General features: G+C 53.7%; 1 protein-coding gene across 1 annotated transcript in view; it reads left to right on the plus strand.

Annotated features, from left to right (window-relative positions):
• The window catches only part of NPTXR (neuronal pentraxin receptor), a 41,335-nt gene that overhangs the window by 3,672 nt on the left and 12,328 nt on the right, over positions 1 to 25,335 (plus strand). The window contains exon 4 of the mRNA XM_058431902.1: positions 11,575 to 12,616. Coding sequence (XP_058287885.1) covers positions 11,575 to 12,616 — 1,042 coding nt within the window. The remainder of the gene's footprint in view (positions 1 to 11,574; positions 12,617 to 25,335) is intronic.

Genomic DNA, 25,335 nt, shown 5'->3' on the forward strand with positions numbered 1-25,335 from the left:
AGAAAGGCAATACACATACACAAAAAGAAAGGCAATTCTGACATATGCTACAACATGAACAAACCTTGAGGCTATGATGCTAAGTCAAGTAAGCCAGTCATAAGAAAGACATATAGTGTATGATTCCACTTACATGGGATATTTAGAGTAGCCAAAATCATACAGAGACAGTAGGATGGTGGTTGTCAGGAGCTTAGGAGGAGGAAGGATGTGGAGTTAGTGTTTAATGGGTAGGAAGTTTCAGTTTTATTTATTTTTAAATTAATTATTATTATTACTTTTTTTTTTGAGATGGAATCTCGCTCTGTTGCTCAGGCTGGAGTGCAGTGGCACAATCTTGACTCGCTACAAGCTCCGCCTCCCAGGCTCACGCCATTCTCCGGCCTCAGCCTCCCTAGTGGCTGAGACTACAGGCGCCCGCCACCATGCCCAGCTAATTATTTTGTATTTTTAGTAGAGATAGGGTTTCACCGTGTTAGCCAGGATGGTCTTGATCTCCTGACCTCATGATCCGCCCGCCTTGGCCTCCCAAAGTGCTGGAATTACAGGCATGAGCCACCGCACCCGGCCAATTATTTACTTATTTATTTATTTTTGAGATGGGCGGAGTCTCGCTCTGTCGCCCAGGCTTGAGTGCAATGGCATGATCTCGGCTCACTGCAACCTCCGCCTCCCAGGTTCAAAGGATTCTCCCGCCTCAGCCTCCTGAATAGCTGGGATTGCAGGTGCACGCCACCATGCCCGGCTAACTTTTGTATTTTTAGTAGAGACAGGGGTTTCACCATGTTGGCCAGGCTGGTCTCGAACTCCTGACCTCATGATCCGCTCGCCTCGGCCTCCCAAAGTGCTAGGATTACAGGCGTGAGCCACCATGCCTGGCCTGAAATTTCAGTTTTACAAGGCAAAAAGACTTCTGGGGTGGATGGTGGTGATGGTTGCACAACAATGTGAATGTATGTAATGCCACTCCACTGTACACTTAAGAATGGGTAATGCAGCCATAAAAAGAAATGAGATCATGTCCTTTGCAGGGACATGGATGAAGGTGGAAGCCATCATCCTCAGCAAACTAACACAGGAACAGAAAACCAAACACTTTATGTTCTTACTTATAAGTGGGAGTTGAACAATGAGAACACATGGACACAGGGAGGGGAACAACACACACCAGGGCCCCTCAAGTGGTGGAGGGAAGGGAGAGCATCAGGACAAATAGCTAATGCATGCAGGGCTTAAAACCTAGATGAGGGGTTGATAGATGCAGCAAACCACCATGGCACATGTATACCTATATAACAAGCCTGCACATTCTGTACATGTATCCCAGAACTTAAAATAAAATTTAAAAACTAATAGTTAAGATGGAGCTGAGCGCAGTAGCTTATACCTGTAATCCCAGCACTTTGGGAGGCTGAGGGGTGGATCGCTTGAGGCCCGGAGGCTGAGACCACCCTGGGCGACATGGCGAAACCCCATCTCTACAAAAAATAGAAAAATTAGCCGGGCATAGTGGTGCGTGCCTGTAGTCCCAGCTACTCAGGAGGCTGAAGTGGGAGGATCACTTGACCCTGGGAGGTCAAGGCTGCAATGAGTCATGATCCTAACACTGCACTCCAGCCTGGGTGACAGGGCAAGACCCTGCCTCTAAAAAATTTTAAAAAGAATGGTTAAGATGGTAAATTTTGTTATTGTAACTATTTTACTATGATTAAAAAATTGAAAATCAAAACAAAATCAATAGCAAAAAGATAACTAAAACCCAAAACTTCATCTATGCAGACAGTAACCCAGAGCTCTGTTTCCCCTGCATCTTGCTCCCTCCCCAACCTTCTGAAATCTTTAGGACAATGAGATTCAAAGATGAATGTGAACATTCCTAATAGCGAGCAGACACGCAGGGGGCGCACAGCCAATCTGACTTAAAGCTGGATGGGAACAGGTCCCCCTCTGATCCATCTAGAAGGGATGTGGCCTTCATTAGAGCAGATTGGTACCAAAGTCTTTTCTGTCTTTTCCAAAGGATGAGTGAGCTCAGAGCTTGACAAAGACATGAGCCTCCATTTAAATGACGGCCGCCAGCAATCAGCCTTTATGAACACAAGGGCCTGGGAAACATCGGCGCGGAGCCAGGGTGGGCTGATGGAAACAGAACAAAGCCGGGTGGCAGGGGTCCTCAGTCCTGTGAAATAAGAACAAGCCCCCCACTAGCTTATCCTGCCCACCACGCCTCAGGGTCTGAAACTGCAGCGCCAGCAACAGGCTCTTTCAGAGGAGATCTGGATATCCCTAGGAGCTCTCAGTAAAGGCTCAGATACTCCCAGCCGTGAGCAAGGAAACAGGACACACTTTGGAAAAGGCAAATGTGGACCCTGTCCCCCAAGGGGACTCATTAAAATGATCGTCACTCGCTAGCTCCCTTGGAAGTCTCTGCCGGCACACACGGCTTGGTCTCTGTGCAGTGGTGCCCTCGTGGAAGGCTTCTGCTCTTATCATCTCTGGTTCCCTCTGTGGGGCTCATCTGCCTGCCTGCCTGCCTGCCTCCTGCCTGCCTGCCTGCCTGCCTTTCAAACTCAGGCACCATAAAGAGACCCTTGTCCATGAGACAGGCAGCCTGGTTTGAAGCCTCTCGGTCACTTCTCCAGGCCTCAGTGCTCCTCAGCTGGGAAGGAGACTAGGACCCCCTATTTGGCAGGCTTATTTGGATTAAATGAGGTGGTGAGTAAGAAGAAACACCTTTTAGATCTCTGTGTCCAGATGTGACCACAACTCTGACTTCCACTCTGGCATCCCAGCTATCTGCTCACCAATTCTTGATGTCCCCCTTCCATGTAACAGCTTGAGGCAAGTAGGAAAACAGTGGCTTGAGTCCCAGCTCTTCCAGCTGTGTGACCTCAGCCTGGTCAATCACCCTCTCTGGTCTCTGTATCATCTCCTGTAAAATGGGGGAGGGGGCTCCCTCTAATTATCCTTTCCAACTCAGAATTACTCTAAGGATAGCTAACACGTACAGAGTGGACTTTACACTAACCAGTTCATTAAATACCCACAATCCAGATGTCTTTGTCTGTTTTCTGTTGCTTATAACAGAATACCTGATACTGTGTAATTTGTAAAGGAAAGGAACTTATTTCTTACAGTTATGGAAGCTAAGAAGCTCAAGGTCAAGGAGGCTGTGTCTGGTGAGGGCCTTCTTGCTGGTGGGGACTCTACAGAGTCCTGAGGTGGCACAGGGCATCACAGGGTGAGGGGGCTGAGAGTGCTACCTCATGTCTCCCTCCTACTTCTTATAAAACCACAGCCCCATTCCCATGATAACCTATTAATCCATTAATCTACGAATGGATTAACCCATTCATGAAAGCGGAGCCCTCATGACCCAATCATCTCTTAAGAGCCCCATTTCTCAATGCCCCCACACTGGGGATTAAACTTCAACATGAGTGTTGGATGGGACAAATATTCTAACCGTAGCACCAGAGAGCACAGTACCCACAATATACAGATAAGGGAACTGAGGCTCAGAAATGTGATTACTTGCTTAGAAATTCTGGAGTGGTAGAGCCAGGATTTGACCCCATGCGATCATCCTTCACCACCACGCCAGCACTGTTCTGTGCATAGCACCGTGGTTAAGGGCACAGTCACTGGAGCTGGACAGCCTGGCTGTACAGGGCCCTGGGAATATGTGCGTCTCTGTTCCGTGCCTTAGTCTCCCCATCTATGAAATAGGAAAGGATCGTAATACCCCCTTCCTGTTGGAATCGCAGGGAGCTCTGCTGAGCACTCCACGAGCCAGGCTCTGAGCTGCACACTCGCATTTCACTCTTGCATAAATCCTCCCATGGTGCAGCCAAGGAAACCGGAGAGAGTGGCTGAGTCACTTGCTCCAGGTGACTCTATTAGTAAGTTGTGCAGCTGGGATTAAAATCCAACTCCTTGACTTCAAAGTCCATATTTCAATTACTCCACTCCACCTTGATGCAATGCCCTCAAACTCCACGTTTAAAACCAATCTCCCGACTGAAAAGTGCGCCCCCCAACAGGCTGCCTGACTCATCTGCTTCCCCGATGGGGCCTGAACCCCAGGCCTTGTGTTTGACTCATTCCTTTCCAGCCAGCCACCAGCGTTTGTGACTAACTGACCCCTTAATGGAAATGTCACTTGGATCTGTTCCTTCCTCTCCAGCCCTGCTGTTCCCCTGCACCCCAGACCCCCAAAGCTGAGGACAATGGAGACCAAGTACCCATGCCAAAGTGTAGTGTTGCAAAGGGGCTGAGAAAAGAAATGCTCCTGGTCCCTCATCCCTTCAAGGCTGAGTGGCTAGGGAGCCACGTGCGTGGTGGGAGGCTGGAGAGGGAGGTGTCTTCTTAAGTGGCTGTGGCTAGTGCTGGTGGCAGGCAAACCTCAGAAAAGAGAAAGAGCCAAGCCTGGACCCAGCCCAAGGTGGGCCTGTGGGCTGGCAAGCTTGACGGGCAGGAGCAGGGAGGGGCCCAGCGGGCAGCGCTGCCCACCCCACCCTGGCTTCATGTGTAGTCCCTTCTTCCAGCGTGCAGAATCTCTCAACCTGCCCCCTACTTCTAGGGCTCACCTTGGGTACTTGAGCTAGATCGGGAGACAGATGGTATTTGAGGAGGAGCTGCCAGGCACCCTTGGTTCCTCGCTGGACACACATGAATGGCCACCCAGGTGAGCTCTCAGTTGCCCCTACCTCACCATGGGCAGGTTAGGCTTATGCGTACCCATTTTACAGATGAGGAAAGGAAGTTTCCCCGAGCCCTAGGACTCAGCTTCCCTGCCTCCAAGTGCAGTGGCTGCAGAACCCTGGGAGCCACCTGAAAATGCCTTTCCTAGAGGAGCTGCAGAGGTGGCCACCATTCCTTAGGGTCCACTGGGCAGGAATCAGATGTACCCTGGACATGCTCTGGGTGCCAGTGACCACATATGAAGAACATAAGGTTTGAGGCCTTGAGGAGTCCACAGCCTCACTGGGGAAACACAAGTTACAGACAGTGCAACAGAAACTGGTGCTGGGACCACTGGTGAGCCAAGGAGGGGGCCATGGTGGCAGTTTTGAGACGCGCTCCAGAGGTGGAGGGGGAGAGTACAGGGAGGAGGGGGCTTCCCAGGATGGACTTGGCTGCCTCCTCACCCAGCAGGGGCCAGTCCGCACACCCTTTGAAGGGCAGTGTCAGTATGTGAGCTGGGGAACCTGAGTCTGGCAACTTCTGGGTTCAGATGCCAGAGGTACCCCCACAGACCAGGGGCTTCAAGGCAAATGACCGAATGTCCCTGGGCTTTGATTTTCTCATCTGTGACATGGAAAGATTATACTGTAGAGTTCCAGGGCTGCCAAAGTGAGAGCCCAGTACGGTAAGAAGTGGCAGGAGGAACAGGCCAGCAAACAGGGGCTGCAGGAGGCCCTTGAGACAGTGAGGGCACCCCCACCCCGCCCCTACAGCATCCTTGGCCGGCCACTCCTTCTGGTCTTTCTTTCCTCGGCTTGGACTCAGGCACGCACTTTCCAGCCAACTCCAAGGGCCCCCCACAAGGTGGACACACGTTTCCTCCTTGGTTCTCGGCCCCTCCTGAGCCTGTGCAGGAACAGATGTCCTTGCTTCCTGCCCAAATCTGCAAGCTGGGTTGGCTGCTTTTGCTGCTTCTAGGGAGGCAGAAACTCTGGATGGAAATCTCTGGGCTTCCCCTGAGAGGAAAGCTCTCTTTTCGCTGGCTTCTGCCCTCCTGTCTGGTCTGGGCTCCCAATCCCAGCATCCACTACTGATGTGTGAACACTTCTGGACCCCAGCTGAGCCCTGCACCCCACTTGGAAGCCCTCAGACTGGCGTGTGTTGATTGAATACATGTATGATCCTTCATCTGACTGATTCCCCAACTCTGCTCAGAACGGGGGCGGGAGGGGAACCAAGAAAGGGCAGAGCAACTAGGGAGTAAGCACGGTAGGCACCTGGGGAATCAAAGGCAAAGACGTCCAGAAGGGAATGGACATTTGTTGAGCACCTAATATATGCTAGGAATAAATAAGGAAGGTATAGCAAGTACTGAGCCTTGCCCTGATAGTACACAGCAGCATGGTAGGAAATGGTCCCTGCCTTGAGTCCCTGGGAGAGATTTTACACACATCTCACCTGGCCTCATTTCCTTCCCATTACAATCCTATACATAGGTACCACTGGCTCTACCTTACAGATGAGGAGACTGAGGCAGCTCAGGTCTTGAGACTGGACCTAGATGGAGACTTCAGGATGGACACAGACACTGTCTTTGTCCCCAACCTCTTTACCACCCGCCCTGGGGAAAAGAACCCTTTGTTCACAAGCACACCCCAAAAGGTACAACATGTTTTCTCAATAAATGTTTTTTGAGGCCAGGCGCGGTGGCTTACATCTGTAATCCCACCCATCTCCCCGAACTCCTTCACTGGGAGTTTGAGCACCCACGAGTGCCAGCCCTGGAGTCACAGAGAGGAGGGTGCTGCAGCTGGTCCCTGCCCTCGAGGAGCTCACAGTGTGCAGGCAGCAAGGAAAGAAGGAGATGCTAGAGGAGAGGGAAGGATGGAGGTCGAAGGAAGAGAAAGACATGTGTGTTTCATTGCTATGTGATATATACCAGCAGTGAGACAGTGTGGTGGGAGAACGGGTTTGAGGATAGCCAAGGTGACCAACTGTCTGTGTTTGCCCAGGACTGAGAGGTTTCCCAGGATGCAAGCACTTGCCATGTGCCTGGTGAAACCACCCGTTACCTAATTAGCATCCAATCACCCATCTTTTAGAAATGACTTTATTACAGTCTAAAGGCCTTCCCTGTGCAATTCCTCTTTCTCCCTCCTCCCCCTTTTTAAAAGTGTATCTCAGTTCAAAAAACTTTTATTTTTATTTTTGTATTGAGACAGCATCTCGCTCTGTCACCCAGGCTGGAGTGCAGTGGCACAATCACAGCTTACTGCAGCCCCGACCTCTTGGACTAGAGATCCTCTTGCCTCAGCCTTTCAAGTAGCTGGGACTACAGGTGCGTGCCACCACGCCTGGGTAATTTTTGTATTTTTTGCAAAGACGGGGTTTCACCATGTTGCCCGGGCTGGTCTTGAACTCCTGGGCTCAAGACATTCTCCTGTCTTCGCCTCCCAAAGTGCTGGGATTACAGGCGTGAGCCACCGTGCCTGGCCTCAAAAACCATTTATTGAGAAAATACGTTGTACCACAGGCTTTCCTAGGCTCCAGGGAATGAAAGAATGTTCTTCCCCCTTTTACCAGCAGAGACAATGACTGGGAGAATGGTTAGATGGACAGGGGAAGAATCCATGACACCTCTTGCAGCCTGTGACCAACCGCAGTAGCGGAGGCTGATGTTCTTCCCACTAACCTCCCCCTTCCAGGTGTCCCTCAGGAAGAGAGGCCACGGGCACCTTGGAGGGACTACTCCTGACCATGTATGGAGAACTGGACCTTGGTGTAAGGAATGGACCATGGCAGCCAGGGAGGGGCCCCCTCAGGTCTCCATTCAACAACAACTTTGCCACTCAGCAGCAGGTGAGGCAGTTAGCAGATGCTCTCCAACTTCGTGATCCACCTCAGCTTCTGAGCTGAAGCCTTGCTCTTCTGGGACAACTCCCAGCCAATGACTCAGGGTGAAAAGGGTACCATAGAGACAGGCCACTTGTGCCTGATGCAAAAACTCCCTCGTGGGCAGTCTCGGCCCCAGAGCTCCCCACTGGGGTGGCCAACACTTTTGTTAGATCAGCACTGAAGTCGGAGGTTCTCCCTGCCGGATTCTGTTTCTGGCCCTCTTATCTTTCACAGGACATCACCCTCAATAAAGCACTTGCACTTCCAATCCCATCTCAGTGTCTGCTTTTCTTTTTTTTTTTTGAGACGGAGTTTCGCTCTGTCACCCAGGCTGGAGTGCAGTGGTGCGATCTCGGCTCACTGCAAGCTCCGCTTCCCGGGTTCACGCCATTCTCCTGCCTCAGCCTCCCGAGTAGCTGGGATTACAGGCGCGTGCCACCGCGCCCGGCTAATTTTTTGTATTTTTAGTAGAGACGGGGTTTCACCGTGTTAGCCAAGATGGTCTCGATCTCCTGGCCTCGTGATCCATCCGCCTCGGCCTCCCAAAGTGCTGGGATTACAGGCGTGAGCCACCGCGCCCGGCCCAGTGTCTGCTTCTTGGAGGACCCAACTGACAAACACTACCTGTAAAACAAATCTGCAATCCATGCACGTCTCTCCGCCACCACCAATTCCAGTCGCCATTACTTGGAGAAGCACCTGGATAGAGGCATAGCCCTCCAATTGTACCCCCCTGCCCCAACTTCCTCTTTTGTTTTCGTTTTTGTTTTTGAGACAGGGTCTCTGTCGCCCAGACTGGAGTGCAGTGGTGTGATCTCGGCTCACCGCAACCTCCGCCTCCCAGGTTCAAGTGATTCTCTTGCCCCAGCCTCCCGAGTAGCTGGGATTACAGGCGCGCACCACTACCACCTGGCTAATTTTTGCATTTTTAGTAGAGACGGGGTTTCACCATGTTGGCCAGGCTGGTCTAGAACTCCTGACCTCAAATGATCCACCCGCCTTGGCCTCCCAAAGTGCTGGGATTACAGGCATGAGCCACCGCTTCCGGCCCTCTCTTATCTCTTTGTAACCCAGTCTCCAGACAACTGCCAGAGTGGTCTTTTAAAAACACAAACCAGGTGATATCACTTCCCTGCTTCAGCCCTCCAGTTGGGCTTCGAATCAGACCCACTCCCTTCCCGGAGCCTGTAAATCTCTACATGGCCCCCACCTTCCTGTCCAGCTTCCTCCCTCCCCTACATCTCACTGTGCTCTAGCCCCACTCTGTTCCTTCTGTTCCTGAAAAATACCATGCTCCTTTCTGCCCCAGGGCCTTTGCACTAGCTGTTTCCTCTGCCTAGAACACACCATCTTTCCCCAGACTTCTGTATGGCTGGTTTCCCAGGTCATTTAGGTCTGAGCTCCAATGCAGGCCTTTTCTGATCACCTTATAAATACTGCCCACCTCCCAATCCCCCCCCTTCCTACATCCTGTAACTTTCAATAACATCACTTGAAGACTTTTCTTTGTCATTCTCATCATTATTGGAAATTAATTTGTTTACTTAGTTATTCATTTGTTTACTGCCTGCCTCCCCACTGGAATATAAACTGTGTGAGCTTATCTTGTTCCCAGCTCTCTCCAATGCTTGGCACTATGCCTGGCACAATGTAGGTCTCAAAACATATTTTCTAAAATGAATTCCTATATTTGTTATATATGGCAGAATTCCCTTGGCCTAAGAATGGAATGAAAGTGAAGAAATTAAAAAAAAAAAAACTAGGAGTCATGACAATTCAGAAGGAAAATATAGGAACTATTCCAGTTTTAGGGAAGTTCCCCCGAGAATACTTCTCTGCCCATCCCTGGAGGAATCCTGTGTTAGGATTAAGGGGGGGGTCTCTCCCAGGACCCAGGAGAAACGAGCTTTGGGACCTCTCCGTCCTCTCCTTCTTCCTCTGCCTCCAGCAGCGACATTAGGAAACTAGTTCAGCAAATATTCACCGAGAAGCTTCCCCGGGTAGGCTTCACGCTGAATGCTGGGGATAGAGATGGGTCAAGGAAGAAGGGAGAGGCCGGCGCCATGGCTCACGCCTGTAATCCCAACACTTTGGGAGGCCGAGGCAGGTGGATCACCTGAGGTCAGGAGTTCAAGACCAGCCTGGCCAACAGGTTGAAACTCCATCTCTACTAAAAATAGAAAAATCAGCTGGGCGTGGTGGCGTGCACATGTAATCCCAGCTACTTGGGAGGCTGAGGCAGGAGAATCGCTTGAACCTGCAAGGCAGAGGTTCCAGTGAGCCGAGATCACACCACTGCACTGCAGCCTGGGTGACAGAGCAAGACTCTGTCTCAAAAATAAAATAAAATAAAAAATAAAGTCATTCAAGGAGATCAACAGACCAATTTAAACACTATTTGACTCCAGCCTCTGGACCCATTTATCCAAACTGTCCCCAAAGTCTCAGGGGGCAGCTCAGGAAAAGGTGGCACCATTTGGTGCCCAAGTCACAGTGGCTCTGCTGCTCTTGGCAGCAGCCCTCTCTCTTGGCATCTCTTGTCCTTCCCTGGACTTCCTATGACAGTTCCTCCAGGGGATGCTATCTCTGTGTTTCTGTCTTCACGGCACACGTGTAGATGTACCAGGAGTCCCGATGTCTCATGCATCCCCAGGACTTTAGCAGGGCCTACCGCTGGCCTTTGCCTTCCAAGAGACCAGCCCATCTCTCTGTCCATGAGATGCTTCCTCCAAGCCCAGCTGCCTGCCCTGGGTTTTGAGGTCACGGCTTCAGTGAGCGCCAGCACATATCCACGCACACACAGCGCTTGGGTTCCTGGCATACAGCACTTGTGTTTGCTTCTCTCCTCTTTCACAACTCAGGTATGGATGAAAATCCCTGGCTCCTAGAGATGGGTGAGCAGGATGGACATCATCCTAACGTGTGTGGAGGGAGGGAGGTGGAGCACATGTGCCTGGGAACACTGGACAAAATCCCAGAGGCTGGAGAGCGTCCCCCAGGGCTGTGCCTCCTGGGAAACATTCCGGTCTCTCCCCACCACCAGCGCTATGTGAAGTCCACTCGAAACCACAGTGGTAGCCGCGGTGGTCCAGAGATCCTGGTTTGCGCCTTCCCTTCAAGTCAAAAATGCAGGCTTGGAAGGGAGACAGGGCTGGGAATAACCACAGCCCTCCCAGCGCCCTTCCAGCCCTGGGAATCCATATTGGTCAGGAAAGACCTCATGGAAAATTGGAGCTGGGGATAAAGTGTGGAGGATAGTAGGATTGTTTTTAAGTTTTTAATTGCAAAGCTAATTTTCAACAAAATATATATAGACATTTTTGACAGGAGAAAGTAAAACGCTCCTCCGCCACCCCCACAGCACAGCCCACTCCCATTCCTGCTGTTCCTTCTGGGCCTGGTCCACATGCCCAGCAGGCACGTGGCACTGCTTGCCAACGAAGGCAGACTGCAGTGGGGGTGGGGGTGGGGGTTTCTCTGGACCCGTGATGCTCTAAGCCCCCAAGGATTCAGAGGAGAGAATTTCCATCATCCTCTGAGATCACAGGAAGATTTTGTAATGAGGGTGGTGGGGAGTGAACTCTGCTCCTTCAGAAGGTTGGAGGTGGGGGTGACGGGCAGGTGGCCGCAGTATAAACAGAAGTTAGGTCAAAATCCGCGCCTCCCCCCAACCCCCAACACTAGCCTCTTCTCCTCCTCTAACCGCTCCCACTCCAGCCCCATCCACAGTCTGGTCCAGTGAAATGTGCCTAAGCTCGCAGGCGGCTCCAACGCAGCCACCTGGTGACCTTGGACAGCGGCCTGACCTCCGGTGCCTCAGTTTCCTCATTTCTATTGTGAGCCTGTCCAGGGCGAGGCTCAATTGCGACCCAGCTTGTGGCGCGCCCAGCGCAGAGCCCCACCCGGAGGAAAGCTCCCTCCCAGGTGGCTGTGAGCATAACCGGCTTGGGGAGGGGGCCCGAGCACGGGAGGGCTGGGATGGGGGTCACCCAGGAGCCCCGCCGCGCGGCCCTCGGGTCGCCGCCCCCTGCGCTGTGACCGCGGCGAGATAAGGTCCCAGGCGCTGCCCTCGCTCCTCGCCGCATCCCCGGCGGCGCCCCCAGCCCGGCGCCCGGCACTGAACGGGTGCGGGGCTGGGCCAGGGCCAGGGCCGGCCCTGGGGAGCGAGTGGGGCGGGGCCGCCGCGCCCGCTCCCCCTCCCCGCCGCCTGCCGCCTTCTCCTCCTCCCGCCGCTCGGGCTCAGAGCGGCGGCAGCAGCGGCCGCGGCGACAGCTCCGGCTCCGGCTCCGGCTCAGGCTCCGGCTCCGGCTCCCGCGCCTGCCCCGCTCGGCCCAGCGCGCCCGGGCTCCGCGCCCCGACCCCGCCGCCGCGCCTGCCGGGGGCCTCGGGCGCCCCCGCCGCCCGCCTCACGCTGAAGTTCCTGGCCGTGCTGCTGGCCGCGGGCATGCTGGCGTTCCTCGGTGCCGTCATCTGCATCATCGCCAGCGTGCCCCTGGCGGCCAGCCCGGCGCGGGCGCTGCCCGGCGGCGCCGACAACGCCTCGGTCGCCTCGGGCGCCGCCGCGTCCCCGGGCCCGCAGCGGAGCCTGAGCGCGCTGCACGGCGCGGGCGGTTCAGCCGGGCCCCCCGCGCTGCCCGGGGCACCCGCGGCCAGCGCGCACCCGCTGCCGCCCGGGCCCCTGTTCAGCCGCTTCCTGTGCACGCCGCTGGCGGCTGCCTGCCCGTCGGGGGCCCAGCAGGGAGACGCGGCGGGCGCTGCGCCGGGCGAGCGCGAAGAGCTGCTGCTGCTGCAGAGCACGGCCGAGCAGCTGCGCCAGACGGCGCTGCAGCAGGAGGCGCGCATCCGCGCGGACCAGGACACCATCCGTGAGCTCACCGGCAAGCTGGGCCGCTGCGAGAGCGGCCTGCCGCGCGGCCTCCAGGGCGCCGGGCCCCGCCGCGACACCATGGCCGACGGGCCCTGGGACTCGCCTGCGCTCATTCTGGAGCTGGAGGACGCCGTGCGCACCCTGCGGGACCGCATCGACCGCCTGGAGGTGAGCGCCGCGCGCCGTCGGGGGAGCGGTCCGGGTGGTGTGAGGGGCCGCCCGGCCGCGGTCGCCCCGCGGTCCCGGAGCCTCCGGTCTCCCGTCTGTGTTCCGGGGACGATCGCGCCTTCCTCGCTGGCGAGGCGGGGGGATTTCGATAGGGAACGCGGGCAGGCGTCTGGCACAGTGACTGAGGCACAGGGGGCGCGCCAGAAAGATTCGCTCCCTACCCTTTTCCCTCTCGAGGCACCTCTCTGAGCCTCAGTTTCTGTGTCTGTAAAATAGGTATAACAGTGTCCACTTGAAGTGGAGATTGAATCAAATGTAGGTGTGTGAAAATGCTTGGCACGTGCTAGGACCTCATTAAATGTTCCTTTCATTTCCTTCTTCCGGACACCCCCAAATCAGCACCAGCTCCACGCTCACACTTTATGGCCGGGAGATGGATGCGCCGTCCAAGGGACTCGGGGTCCTCCCCTCATTACACAGAGCCGGGAACAGAGTGCCCCATAACACAAACCTGGGTGCCCCTCACCACCTCCCTACCCTGAATCTCCCTCTCTGGCTCAGACTATGACCCAAACCGCAGGAGCTCAGGTGCTAGGCACCCAGCCTCACACACCTGGAAGCCCACAGCTCTTGGGTGGGGGCTGAATGGAGAACAGGGCCCCCCGAGCTCCTCCTCCTCCACGCACCTTTTCCAGGATTTCCTGACTCAGGCTTGGGGTCAGACACAAGGGGTCCAGCATGGGGGAACCCACTCTTGGCTCTCATGTGACCCTGGGCCAGTCATTTCCCCCCTGGAGTCTCATGGCCACCTTCCTCCCTGTGAGAATGAATTTGGGCTCCCAGAAGTGCAAGGCAGACAGACTGGGCAGGACAAACATCCGGGACATATTCACTACCCCAGCCATGGACTGACTTCCAGACCACAAGGAAGGGGGTTAAGCAACAAAATCAGATCTGTGGAAGGAAGAGGGAGAAAGAGGCCAAAGCCCGCACTGCCCTCTCTGCTACCTCCACCCAGGTGGAGTGCAGCAGGCAAGTTGGAGGGAGGAGAGAGGCGGGGAGTAAATGCAGGGACCCCTTACTCCCGGGGCTGTTTAAGTTAAATCCTGGGCAAGCAGCACTGGCCCATTCGCAAGGCTGAGGATGTCGTGGTCTGACAGCCCTCCAGGACGTCTGTACTGGTGTCAGCACCCTCCCCACAGGGTGTCAGAGTGCAGCCAGGCAGCCATTGTAGCCAACCCCGCACCTTACAGATGAGAAAACTCAGCTCAGAAACGTCCTAAGAGAGGCGGCAGAGGCAGGAGAAAAGCCGGGCCCATACCCGCCTCTTCCCCGACTCCAGCTCTGGGGGATTTCTAGAATGAGAGAACCAAGAGCAGGAAAATAATCAGGAAAAAGCTGAAAGTATGCAATGAAGGGAAGTCTTAGTTTTCTCACCTGTAAAATGGGGATAGTAATAGCACCTACCTCACTGGAATGTTAGGAGGATTAAGTACTTTATATAAAAGGCCAAGAATAGTGCCTGGCACACAGGTATGTTCAGTCAATTTGAGAGATTGCTATTTTTATCATTAAGCTATAATATTACTCATTTTTAAAATACAGCCGAAAGTCAAAATAGGAACAAACAGGTTTTAGGCAACAGGTTTTAGTCATGTAAAAAACAATTTTTGACTTTCATTAAATAAACTTCCTCGTGCCTGCCATAGCCCCTGCCCCCACGCCCAGATGGCACAGGTGGCTCCTCCCACGTCTGGGGCTGGCAGGCTTGGACCTGCCTTGGACCTGTGCCCCCAGCACCTGCAGCACTTGGCAGGGTGGCCTTCCTTCCGGTTAGCCCGCTGAGGTTGGGGGGATCCTGGCAGCTGGAATTTGGCAACAGGTCAGCCTTCCAGGCTGGGGGAGCCCTGGCTTCCCCATGTATACCTTCTCCTCTTTTCTGAGTGCAGCAGCCACAGACAGAGAAGGGCGGGGGCCTGCTTGGCCACCAGGTCTGCTTTCTGAGCGTGGCAACAGCCACAGCTAGTCATTTGGGGGCCTCTGGGAGGGGCTGGGGCTGGAGCTGGAGCCCAGCAGACACAGGGTGAGACCACTTGTCTCAGCGGAGTCCCATGCACCCGTTAGCCACTGTCCAATCTCTCCCCTGTCTTCTCATTCAGTATCCTCAGAGTGCCCAGATTTTCAGGGTCTCCTTTCCCTCCCAGGATACACTGAAAGTGTTCTTGCTAATGTCCCCAAGATGATAAATGAGGACTTCTCAGTCCTTATCTTGGGGGAACCCTCTCTTACACCTGACCCTGCTGATCATCCCCTCTTGCAGGTCTCCATGCCCTGGGTTTCCAGCCGCCTCTCACAGCAGCCCTCCTCCTCCCTCTGTCTGCTGCCTCTGTCTCCTTGCAGGGTCCTCCTCCTTTAAGGGGTGTGCCCGTCTTGGCCCTCACTTTCCCTGGGTGCACTCAGCCATGTCCTGAGGCTTCCCACACCCATTCCACGGAGGGGCCCCAAACCAAACTCAGTGTCCAGCCCAGGTTTCCATTCCAAGCTCCAGACCCATCAACACATCAGCCTCCTGTGCATCTCCCTCTGGTTGTCCCATCAGCCCCCTAACCACACTGTGTTTCAGCTTGAACCGAGTACTTCCACGTGCCCTGAGAAACCATCCTTGGCCCCTCCCTCTCCCCCCAGTTCTGATTGGCCTCATCTCTGTACACGCTTGCAGCAGGCTCGTCTCTGGTCTCACGACTCCAGGCACACCCTTCCCTCCATCCTCCTCCAGGCAGCCCCAACGGTCTTCCTTAAGCTCACCATGGGGCTCTCCTAACTCCTCGGCCTGCTCCTAGGCTACCACTTCGGATCTGGCCCCCGCTCCTGACCCCTCTCTCAGTTCATTCCTGCCTCTGCCTGGATCACCCCCAGCACATCCCTGCTCCTCATCTTAGAGTCTGCTCCAAGGACACCTCCTCTCAGGAGCCATCCCTGTTCACACCCTGTCCCCTTCCTATCCCCACCTGGGCTTCCATAATCGTCACACTTCCCTGCTGATCCCCACCAGGCACATCCTTGCATCACCACCCCTCCTACAAAAGGGAAGGGAAGGTCTGATTGGCCTGTCCTCTCCCCAAAGCTTCGAGTGGGATCCACATTTAAGGGCTTAGGGGAAAGTGTCTTCTTTTCCATTTTTATTTGTGTTGTTATTGTTGTTCATTGAAATAAATCAGAAGGTTTTGGGGAAAATACTGCATTCGATTGCGTCATTTTTTCCCTTTTTGCAACCCTCTTTCAATCCTTATCCATATGCAGCCATTGTTTGAGAGCTGCTGTGTAATTACCATTTTAATGATGCCATAATATCCTGGGATTCATCTGCAGCTCCCCATCCATCAGTCACCTGACCGCCTCCTGTTACTGGAGATGTAGGTTGTTTCTAATTATTTTTCTCCCAGATGTTCATTGCAGGATCCATTTCATGCAGAGAGCTGTTTGTTTGTTTGTTTGTTTGTTTGTTTGTTTGTTTTTAAGTCTGTTGATTTTTTTAGGCTGAATTCCCAGGAGTGGTATTACTGGGTACTGGGTCAGAGGATATTGACTTTTTTTTTTTTTGCTTTTGAGACAGTCTAGCTCTGTCGTCCAGGCTGGAGTGCAGTGGCGCAATCTTGGCTCATTGCAACCTCTGCCATCTAGGTTCAAGCGATTCTCTTGCCTCAGCCTCCTGAGTAGCTGAGTCTACAGGCATGTGCCACCACGCCCAGCTAATTCTTGTTTTTTAAATAGAGATGGGGTTTTGCCATGTTGGCCAGGCTGGTCTCAAACTCCTGACCTCAGGTGATCCGCCCACCTCAGCCTCCCAAAGTGCTGGGATTACAGGCGTGAGCCACTGTGCCTGGCCAATATTGACTTTTTATGGCTGAGGCCAGGAGCCACTTTCCAAGAGTTGGCCCATTGATGCGTCTACAGGCCATGCATGCGTGTTCCCCTGTTCCATTTTTGTGCTAATTTAATGTATGTATACTACGGAACTTCAAGATTAATTTCAACAGCATTTCTTTGGCATAAACCACATCCTTAACCCAGACCGGCAAGCTGATTGCCTCCTCCCATCCTGGAGTGGGAGCCAAATAACCATTATAGCGAACACTTACTGAGCACTTACTATGCGGCAGGCACAGTGCATTATCTTATTTAATCCTTGTAAAATCGCTATGAGGGAGGTACAAAGAAACCAAGGTTCAGAGAGGTTAAGGAACTGGCCCCAAGTCAGCAGTGGAGCCCACTGTCTGGCTGTAGAGCCCTCGTTCTTCATCATCAACTCTAGACCCATCTGGAAGGGTCAGACGTCACTCACCTTTGGGGGCATGAGAAAGACAGGTGAGCTGGGTGCAGCGGCTCACACCTGTAATCCTAGCACTTTGGGAGGCGGAGGTGGGCAGATCACGAGGTCAGGAGATTGAGACCATCCTGGCTAACACGGTGAAACCCCGTCTCTACTAAAAATACAAAAATTAGCCGGGCGTGGTGGTGGGCACCTGTAGACCCAGCTACTCGGGAGGCTGAGGCAGGAGAATGGCGTGAACCCGGGAGGCGGAGCTTGCAGTGAGCCGAGATCGTGCCACTGCACTCCAGCCTGAGCAACAGAGCGAGACTCCGTTTCAAAAAAAAAAAAGAAATAGGTGAGGGCGGTGCCTGTGCTAGTCACTGTCCTGGACCATTTCTGCCTCGGAGCCCAGAGTGAGAGGGGTGGAGGCCAGTCCTCAAGGCTTGTCCTGCTGACTGGCTAGATAGCCAGGAGACTTGCTGCAAGACCTTCACTGCTGCTGCTGCTGCTGATAATAACTAACACTTATTAGACACTTACTGGATACATATTAGCTTATTCAGTCTTCAGTCCAATGATAGAGGCTGAACGCATTCCCATCTTACAGATGAGCAAATAGAAGCTCAGAGACAGTGAAGGACACAGACCCAGGCAAATCCCTGCCCCGCCCCCACCAGCTTCGGTTTTCCCCTCCGTACAATGGGTGATACAGCAGGCCAGATACTCCCTAAACATGCTTCCAGCTCTAAAAAGTCTCTGAAATAGGTCAGGCGCGGTGGCTAACCCTGTAATCCCAGCACTTTGGGAGGCCGAGGCCAGCAGCTCACTTGAGGTCAGGAGTTCAAGACCAGCCTGGCCAACATGGCAAAACCCTGTCTCTACTTAAAAATACAAAAATTAGCCAAGTATGGTGGCGCGTGCCTGTGGTCCCAGATGCTTGGGAAGCTGAGGCAGAAGAGTCACTTGAACCCAGGAGGCAGAGGTTGCAGTGAGCCGAGATTGTGCCACTGCACTCCAGCCTGGGCAACAGAGCGAAACTCTGTCTCAAAAAAAATAAAAATAAAATAAAAAATAAAAATAAATAAGTCTCTGAAATAGAAAGGCTGGGAGGCACAGGTTTGGGTTCTTGCTCGTGACTTTAGACTAATTACTTTCCCTCTTGGTGCCTTGGTTTTCTTCTCTGTAAAACAGGCGGGAAGAGGAGCTAAGTCCCAGTCCCTTTAGGCTCTACATTCTGAGTTCTTGGGCAGAAGGCTTCTAAATAGGGATTGTGTGGGGTGTAGGTGTGTTTATGGGGGTTACAGGTGTGTACCGCCCTCGAGCCCCTTCCACCCATTCCCAGCACTGTTTCTCTGGGAAATCTGCAGATAAACAGCAGCTTCGAGGATCTCTTGGCATCTTCTCTAAATTCCATTGGTTGTCTTTGCTTTTCTCTGACTTTGCTGCCCATTCTAGAAGCTTCTGCCCAGTGGGCACTGGTTCCCCTGACCCTGCCTATTTGGCAGTGAGGAGGGTTTGGGAGAAAGGAATGGCTGGGGGCTGTGGAATTTGGAGAGAGGGCTTCTGCTATTGGGCTTTGGTTGGAGGATGTGGACCCACAGTGTCCTCCCTCCCCCACAGTGCCCCCTCCAGCCTTGAGAAAGCTGCAGTGTGGAACACGTTCCTGGTACAGCCTCCAGGGCCAGATCACCTGGGTGCAAATTCCAGCTCTGTCACTTGAGGGTTCTGTGACCTCAGGCAAGGTGCTTAACTTTCTCAGCCTCAGTTTCCTGTCCGAAATGGAGATTTGAAAGCCTGTGGGTGCCGGGCGTGGTGGCTCACGCTTGTAATCCCAGCACTTTGGGAAGCTGAGGCGGGCAGATCACGAGGTCAGGAGATCAAGATCATCCTGGCTGACAAGGCGAAACCCCATCTCTACTAAAAATACAAAAAATTAGCCGGGCATGGTGGCAGGCGCCTATAGTCCCAGCTACTCGGGAGGCTGAGGCAGGAGAATCGCTTCAACCCGGGAGGCTGAGGTTGCAGTGAGCCGAGATTGCACCACTACACTATAGCCTGGGCAACAGAGCAAGACTCCGTCTCAAAAAATAAATAAAATAAAAAAGCCTGTGTGACTTGTTTATTTTGAGGTTTATCTTACATTCAAGATATGTAAGAGGTCACAGATCTCACTTAAACAGACACAAATCGTAAGTGGACAGCTCGATGAAAATTTATAGATGGATACCCCTGTGAAAGGGCCAGCCCGATCAGGAACTGGAACACTTCCAGCACCCCCGGAAGGCTCCCTGGTGCCCCCAAAGACAGTAGCCTTCCAAAGGCAACGGCTATTCTGGCTCCTGTCACCGTAGTCAGTTTTGCCTGTGTTTGGACTTCGTACAAATGGACGCAGACAGCTGTGCACCCTTGCGTCTGGTGATTTTTCATTCAATGTCACGTCTGTGGCACCTTGGCTTGTTGTGTGTACCCACGGAGGATTGCTGTTTTCATTGCCGTGTGGTGTTCCGTTGCGCGGACAAGCCTTAATTCATTTACCTGTTCTTCTGTGGATGGATCTGTGGGTTGTTTCTGATTGACAAATAAGGCTGCTGTAAACATTCTTGGGATATCTGTTGGCAGCTGTCAGCCCTCATTTCTCCCTGGATCGAGCCACAGGAGTGGGTTGCAAGAGGGGCATATATTTAGTGTCGGAAGGTACAGCCAAACATTTCCCCACAGTAGCTGAGAGGGTTTACAAGCCCGCCCGCGTGTAAACCTCGCCAAACTCAGTATGGTCATTTTAAAAACATTCCGTTTCGGTGGGCGTGTAGTGCACTCACTGTGGTTTTAATTTGTATTGCTCCAATGATTCATGATGTTGAGCACCTTTTCTTATGTTTATTGGCCATTTTGTAAATCTTTACCTGTAGGAGGTGGAATGAACTCAGAGGTCGGTGCTCCTCACAGAGTGAAGAATGTGAGGTGCTGGGGCGGGGGGGCATCTCCCCAGGACAGTCTTGGGCACATCATCCCCGTGGAACTCTGGGGACAGGGATAGAAGCAACCAACCCAAGGTGGGAGCACTTATGTGCTTCCACAGCCCTTGTTTCACTCCAGGGGAAGCTGAGGCTCAGAGAGGCTGAGGGACCTGCCCACAGCCACAGAGGCTGAGTCAAGACCACGCCGGGATTTCTCACTGAAGTGGGCTAGGGGTGGCGGACCTCCATCTGCTGAGGATTTTGGCTGGGGCCCAGAAGGCGTGTGGGCAGGCAGGACCTCAGCAAAACTCCCAGCTGGGCTTCTGGAAGCAGCAGCCTGACAGGAGGGACTTTTGAAGGGAGGAGCAAGGGGCCTGGGGCCAGAGGGGTCTTTAGACATGGTCTGGGGTCTCGGACCCGGGAGGTACACGGCCAACCCCATCCCTGCTCCCTCTTCCTCACCCTCCTCCCCGTTCATCTTCTTTCCTTCAGCTCCAAAGTGGCATTAGGAGACCAGGAGGATCAAAACCACCCTGTCCTTTGCCCACCACTCACCTGCTCCCAGCCTGGGTGAGAGGAGGCAGAGCCACCTGCTGGGCCTGTCCCTGGAGAGGAAGGCGGGGTGGCAGCATGGGGTTTCTCTGAGAAGGCTTCCTGACCCCAAACTTCCACCTTGGCAAGACCTGGTGGCCTGGCCATCCCAGAACGGCCTCTGCCTCACCGCCAGCTGGGAGTACCGCCACCTGCGGAACCATGGGGCCCTATTTGCCTTTGGGGCCACAGCACCTGGAACTTGGCAAGAGGCAGCAGGGGTGAGCTCACCCTCTGCACCAGGCCTGTCAAGGGCCTTACAATTGAATCCCAAAGAACTATGGGACTATTACTATCTCTGTTTTACAGATGAGGAAACTGAGGCTCAGAAAGGTTAAGAAGCTTGTCCAGCTCACTCAGCTGGCATTTCCATGACGCACTATGCTCTCCTGCCTCTCAATAACAGCAAAGAATAATAGTAATGGTGACAACCACGTACTGCCTCTTATGGTTGACCACACTTCATATCTGTTCTTTCATTTTATCATTATTTATATCCCCAAATGTAGGTACTATTATTACACCCATTTTCCAGATAAGGTAACTGAGGGCCAGAGAAGTTAAGCAGCTTTCCCAAGGCCATGGATCCAGTAAGCAAGGAGCTGAAAATGACGCTGGCCTGTCTAACATGAGAGTTTGTGTCTGCAACCACGACGCCATGTTGCTGCGGCACACATGGATGGATGGATGGATGGATGGATGGATGGATGGATGCTGGATGGATGGATGGATGAGTGCTCTGCAGCCCTACCAGAGAAGCTCTCAGGGCCCTCTTCTCTCTGTATAGAGCATCTCAGTTCAGGCATCAGGGAAGCTGCCATCTGGAGGGTGAGCAGGCAATGGGCAGAGGAGGGGTGGGGGTGGGAAGAATGTTCTTGGAGAAGGAACAGCATGTGTGGAGGCCTTAGGGTGAGAAGGAGTTTGGGGCAGTTGAGCAGCAGAGGACTTTCAGTGGGCGTGACCTATGTCCTGTCGGGGTGAGGGCTGAAGCCAGGAGGACAGGGACTTTATTGGCAGGGAGAGGGGGCTGTGGAAGGATTTTAAGCAGGAGAGCAACGTGGCTGGATTTGCCTCTGGCCGCTGTGTGGAAGGTGGGAGTGGAAGCTGTGGCACAGTCCAGCGGACAGTAGCCAGGACTAGGGAGAAGCCTAGGAGCTGAGTGAAGCTCTGGGCGAGATGCAGGGTTAGATTCAACCATTAGAGACACCACTTTATGAAGCTCTGGGTAAGATTCAGGGTTAGATTCAACCATTAGTGATGCCACTTTAGGATTGTTTTCTTGTTTTTAAAAGAAAATCATTGTCAAGTGTTTCAGATGGGCAAAAAGGCATAAATACTACTACCCAGGTCCCTGCCCAGGCTCAAGAACCAAACAAACATTTCCAATTAGCTGATCCCCATCCAGAGCCTCCCCAATGCCAGCCACAACCACACACCCCTAAATGGCCACCACGGTCCCGAATCAGTGTTGATCCCTCCCATGCATTTCTCATGCATTTAGCACCTAGTCATGTGCCTTTTAACCACATAACACATCGAGTTGAATGTTTTACAACTTTGTATCAGTGATATCCAGCTGCTCTGTAACTTGGCTTTTCTCCCAATATAATTATTCAACAAAAAGATTTCGGGCTGGAGATAGAGAAAGGTGAAGCCCTTCAAGAACTCTTTAAAGAATGTTAGTCACTGCCAGGTGTGGTGGCTCACGCCTGTAATCTCAGCACTTTGGGAGGCCGAGACAGGCAGATCACCTGAGGTCAGAAGTTCGAGACCAGCCTGGCAAACATGGCGAAATCCTGTCTCTACTAAAAATACAAAAATTAGCTGGGCGTGGTGGCAGGCACCTATAATCCCTGCTATTCTGGAGGCTGAGGCAGGAGAATCACTTGAACCGGGGGGGTGGAGGTTGCAGTGAGCCGAGATCACACCATTTCACTCCAGCCTGGGCAAAAGAAACTCCATCGCAAAAAAATGAATAAATAAATAAATAAATAAATAAATAAATAAATAAATAAATTGTTAGTCACGACATTAATAGTAGACACGCCTGTGATGCTTCTTATGCCTACTGCACGCTAAGAGCTTTCTATCTATGAACTCAGTCAATCCGCACCACAATGCTATGATATTTACTATTTTACCCTTTGGGGCCAATGGGGAAACTGAGGCACGACACCCTGACATAACAAGGCACTCGACTGTGGAGCCCAGGTGTGAGCCCCAGCAGGTCTCAGAACTCAGGGGATGGTTGGATGGGGGAGGTGAGGGGCCATGGTCCACACTGCTCCCCCTGAAGGCTGCTCACTTTCCACCTGGTCCTGCTGCCCTTGCGATCTGCCCCTGGAGAGGGAGGTGGGGTGGCAGGATGGGGTTTCTCTGAGAAAGCTTCCTGACCCCAAACTCCCACCGTGGCAAAACCTGGTGGTCTGGCCATCCCAGAACAGCCTCTACATCACTGCCAGCTGGGAGTACCACTACCTGGGTGATCCTGGGCAGGGGCAGCTGTGCAGAGGGTGGGACCCTGACCCTCAACAGACCCAGACCAGCAGTGTAGGCCTGAGGAATGAGCACAGTCTGTGGGCTGTGCAGAGGATGGGACCCTGGCCCTGGAGTCCTGCACCTGCCTTCTGCTCCCTGCAGCAAGAGAATAGACCCCGAGTGGGACTAAGATAGTGGGGCTTCCCTGCATCCTCCCAGCCTCAGCCACCCCACGCTGGCAGGACCCTCCTATCAGTCTCCCTTTGTGAAGCTGCCCTGCGCCATAGTCTCACACAACCTTCTGGACCTTCTAGACTTCCCGTGGCCATTAGTACCTCACCTGCTTGCCTTCGAGTTAGGCAGGGCAACCAGCACTGTGCCCACTTGGCAGATCAACCAACAGACCCAGACCATCAGAGTGAGCCTGAGGAATGAGCACAGATTTCAGGCTCAGGAAGGCCAGGCTGGAGTGCTGGTTCTGCTGTGACCTTAGGCAGGCACTGAGCCTCAGTTCCCTCATCTCTAGGTGGGCCTCCCTACTTCCCCAGGCTGTTGAGAGCGGCCTAGAACTGTTTGCACAGAGCTTCCCTAGTGCGGGGCCTGGCATGCAGCGAGTGCTCGATGGAGACAGCTGCTGCCGTTAGCATTCTGATTGAGTGCTAATGAGCCCAGCACATTATGGCTGAGCTGGGCCTAGAACAAGGGGCTCTGGCTCTAGGCCCAGCACACTTAGGCCAAACCCCACCCCAGACTCCCAGCGGGACAGGCCATGGGTTCCTAGCCTCCACCTTCCTGCCCCAGCCGGAGCTGAGTGGGCGTGCTGGCGTCATCATTATCCCCATCATCTTAGGTGAGGGGCCCAGTTGGCATCAGGCCGGGAGCCCACGCGGCACAGCCTGCGCCCACAGCAGATGGGAAGTGGGGGTGCAGGAGTCGTGTTCTTCTGATTCAGACACTGGGACGGGAGGGACTCACACACGATCCGGCGAGCCCACCTCCTCCATGGCCTTCCTGGCCGCTGCAGAGCCGGTGGCTCTGACAAAAGAACAGCTTGAGCGCACACCCCCTCAGCCCGCACGTTTTCTCCTCCAAACAGCGTCTGTTTAAATAGCCTCGACTCCCTGTTCTTGCTGGCAGGCCTTCCTCCCTCTGTTCTTCCTGGCAAGTCTTCCTCCCTCTCTCCCTTTGCTGGAGAGAGGAGATGCTGGCTCCAGGGGTATCAGCTTGGCCCAGCCCCATTGCTTATAGACAATTCAAAACGACTCCTGCCTCGGTTTCCCATCTGTGAAATGGGGATACGAAGAGTGCCAGCCTCAGCGAGCAGCTGCAAGGATTCATGAGTAAACACATGCCAAGTGCCTATGATGGGCCTGGTGCACAGCCTCACTCCCGCATGCCCCTCTGGCCTGAAGCTTGGCACAGAGCAGGTGGGGAACTGAGGACAGAATAGCGCCTGAGACCAGGGACACCCTGCCCCAGCCCTTCCAGCCCTGAGATGAAATGCACCCCTTGAGCTGATTGCCTCAGTCCAAGGCTTCCTGGAAGTCCAGCCATCTCAAATGCAGTGGGTGGCTGAACCTGTCACCCTGTGGGCCATCCAGTGTCACTTGAAGGCTCTGGAGGTAATGAGCGACCCATCAGCTAATGTAGTCAAGCCCCACAGTTGGCATTATGCTTTTATAGTCCATGAGGGCCTGTCACTTGTCCTCCCATCCTTCCATCTGTCCTGGGAATGGACAAGAGGAAGCCTGTTTCACTCCACACACACTTTTTTTTGAGTCTCGCTCTGTTGCTCAGGCTGGAGTGCAGTGGTATGATCATGACTCACCGCAGCCTCAACCTCCCGGGCTTAAGCAATCCTCCTGCCTCAGCCACCCAAGTAGCTGGGGCTACAGGCATGCACCACCATGCCTGGCTAATCTTTGTATTTCTTGTAGAGATGGGGTTTCGCCATGTTGCCCAGGCTGATCTCGAACTCCAGGGCTCAAGCGCCTGTCTTGGCCTCCCAAAGTGCTGGGATTACACACATGAGCCACCATGCCCAGCCTGTTCCCATTTTAGAGGAAGGGAAACCAAGGCTTTGTGGTTAGCCTGCACCAGAGCCAGGGTTTGTAGGCACCTTGGCAGAAGGAGCCCTCAGGAAAGCAAAGATGAATGTAAGCGGTGAGTGCACTGTAAGGCTCCTACGCCCATCCCATGCCCGCCTTCACCTGGCCTCCACCTCAGCCTCGTGGGCCAAGTAGGCATCTGCGTGGATGGGCGGCCGTGACCTCTTACACAAGAGGTGGTGGGGGGGTGCATAATGGTGGCCAGAGTCCCCCTTCTCCCGCTGCTTTCATGGGTCCCTTTCCAGAGCCAGCCTGGACGACCTCAGTGACTTG

The sequence above is a fragment of the Hylobates moloch genome, unplaced genomic scaffold (genome assembly GCF_009828535.3).
Source record: "Hylobates moloch isolate HMO894 unplaced genomic scaffold, HMol_V3 SCAFFOLD_19, whole genome shotgun sequence".
In the NCBI taxonomy this organism is placed as follows: Eukaryota; Metazoa; Chordata; class Mammalia; order Primates; family Hylobatidae; genus Hylobates; species Hylobates moloch.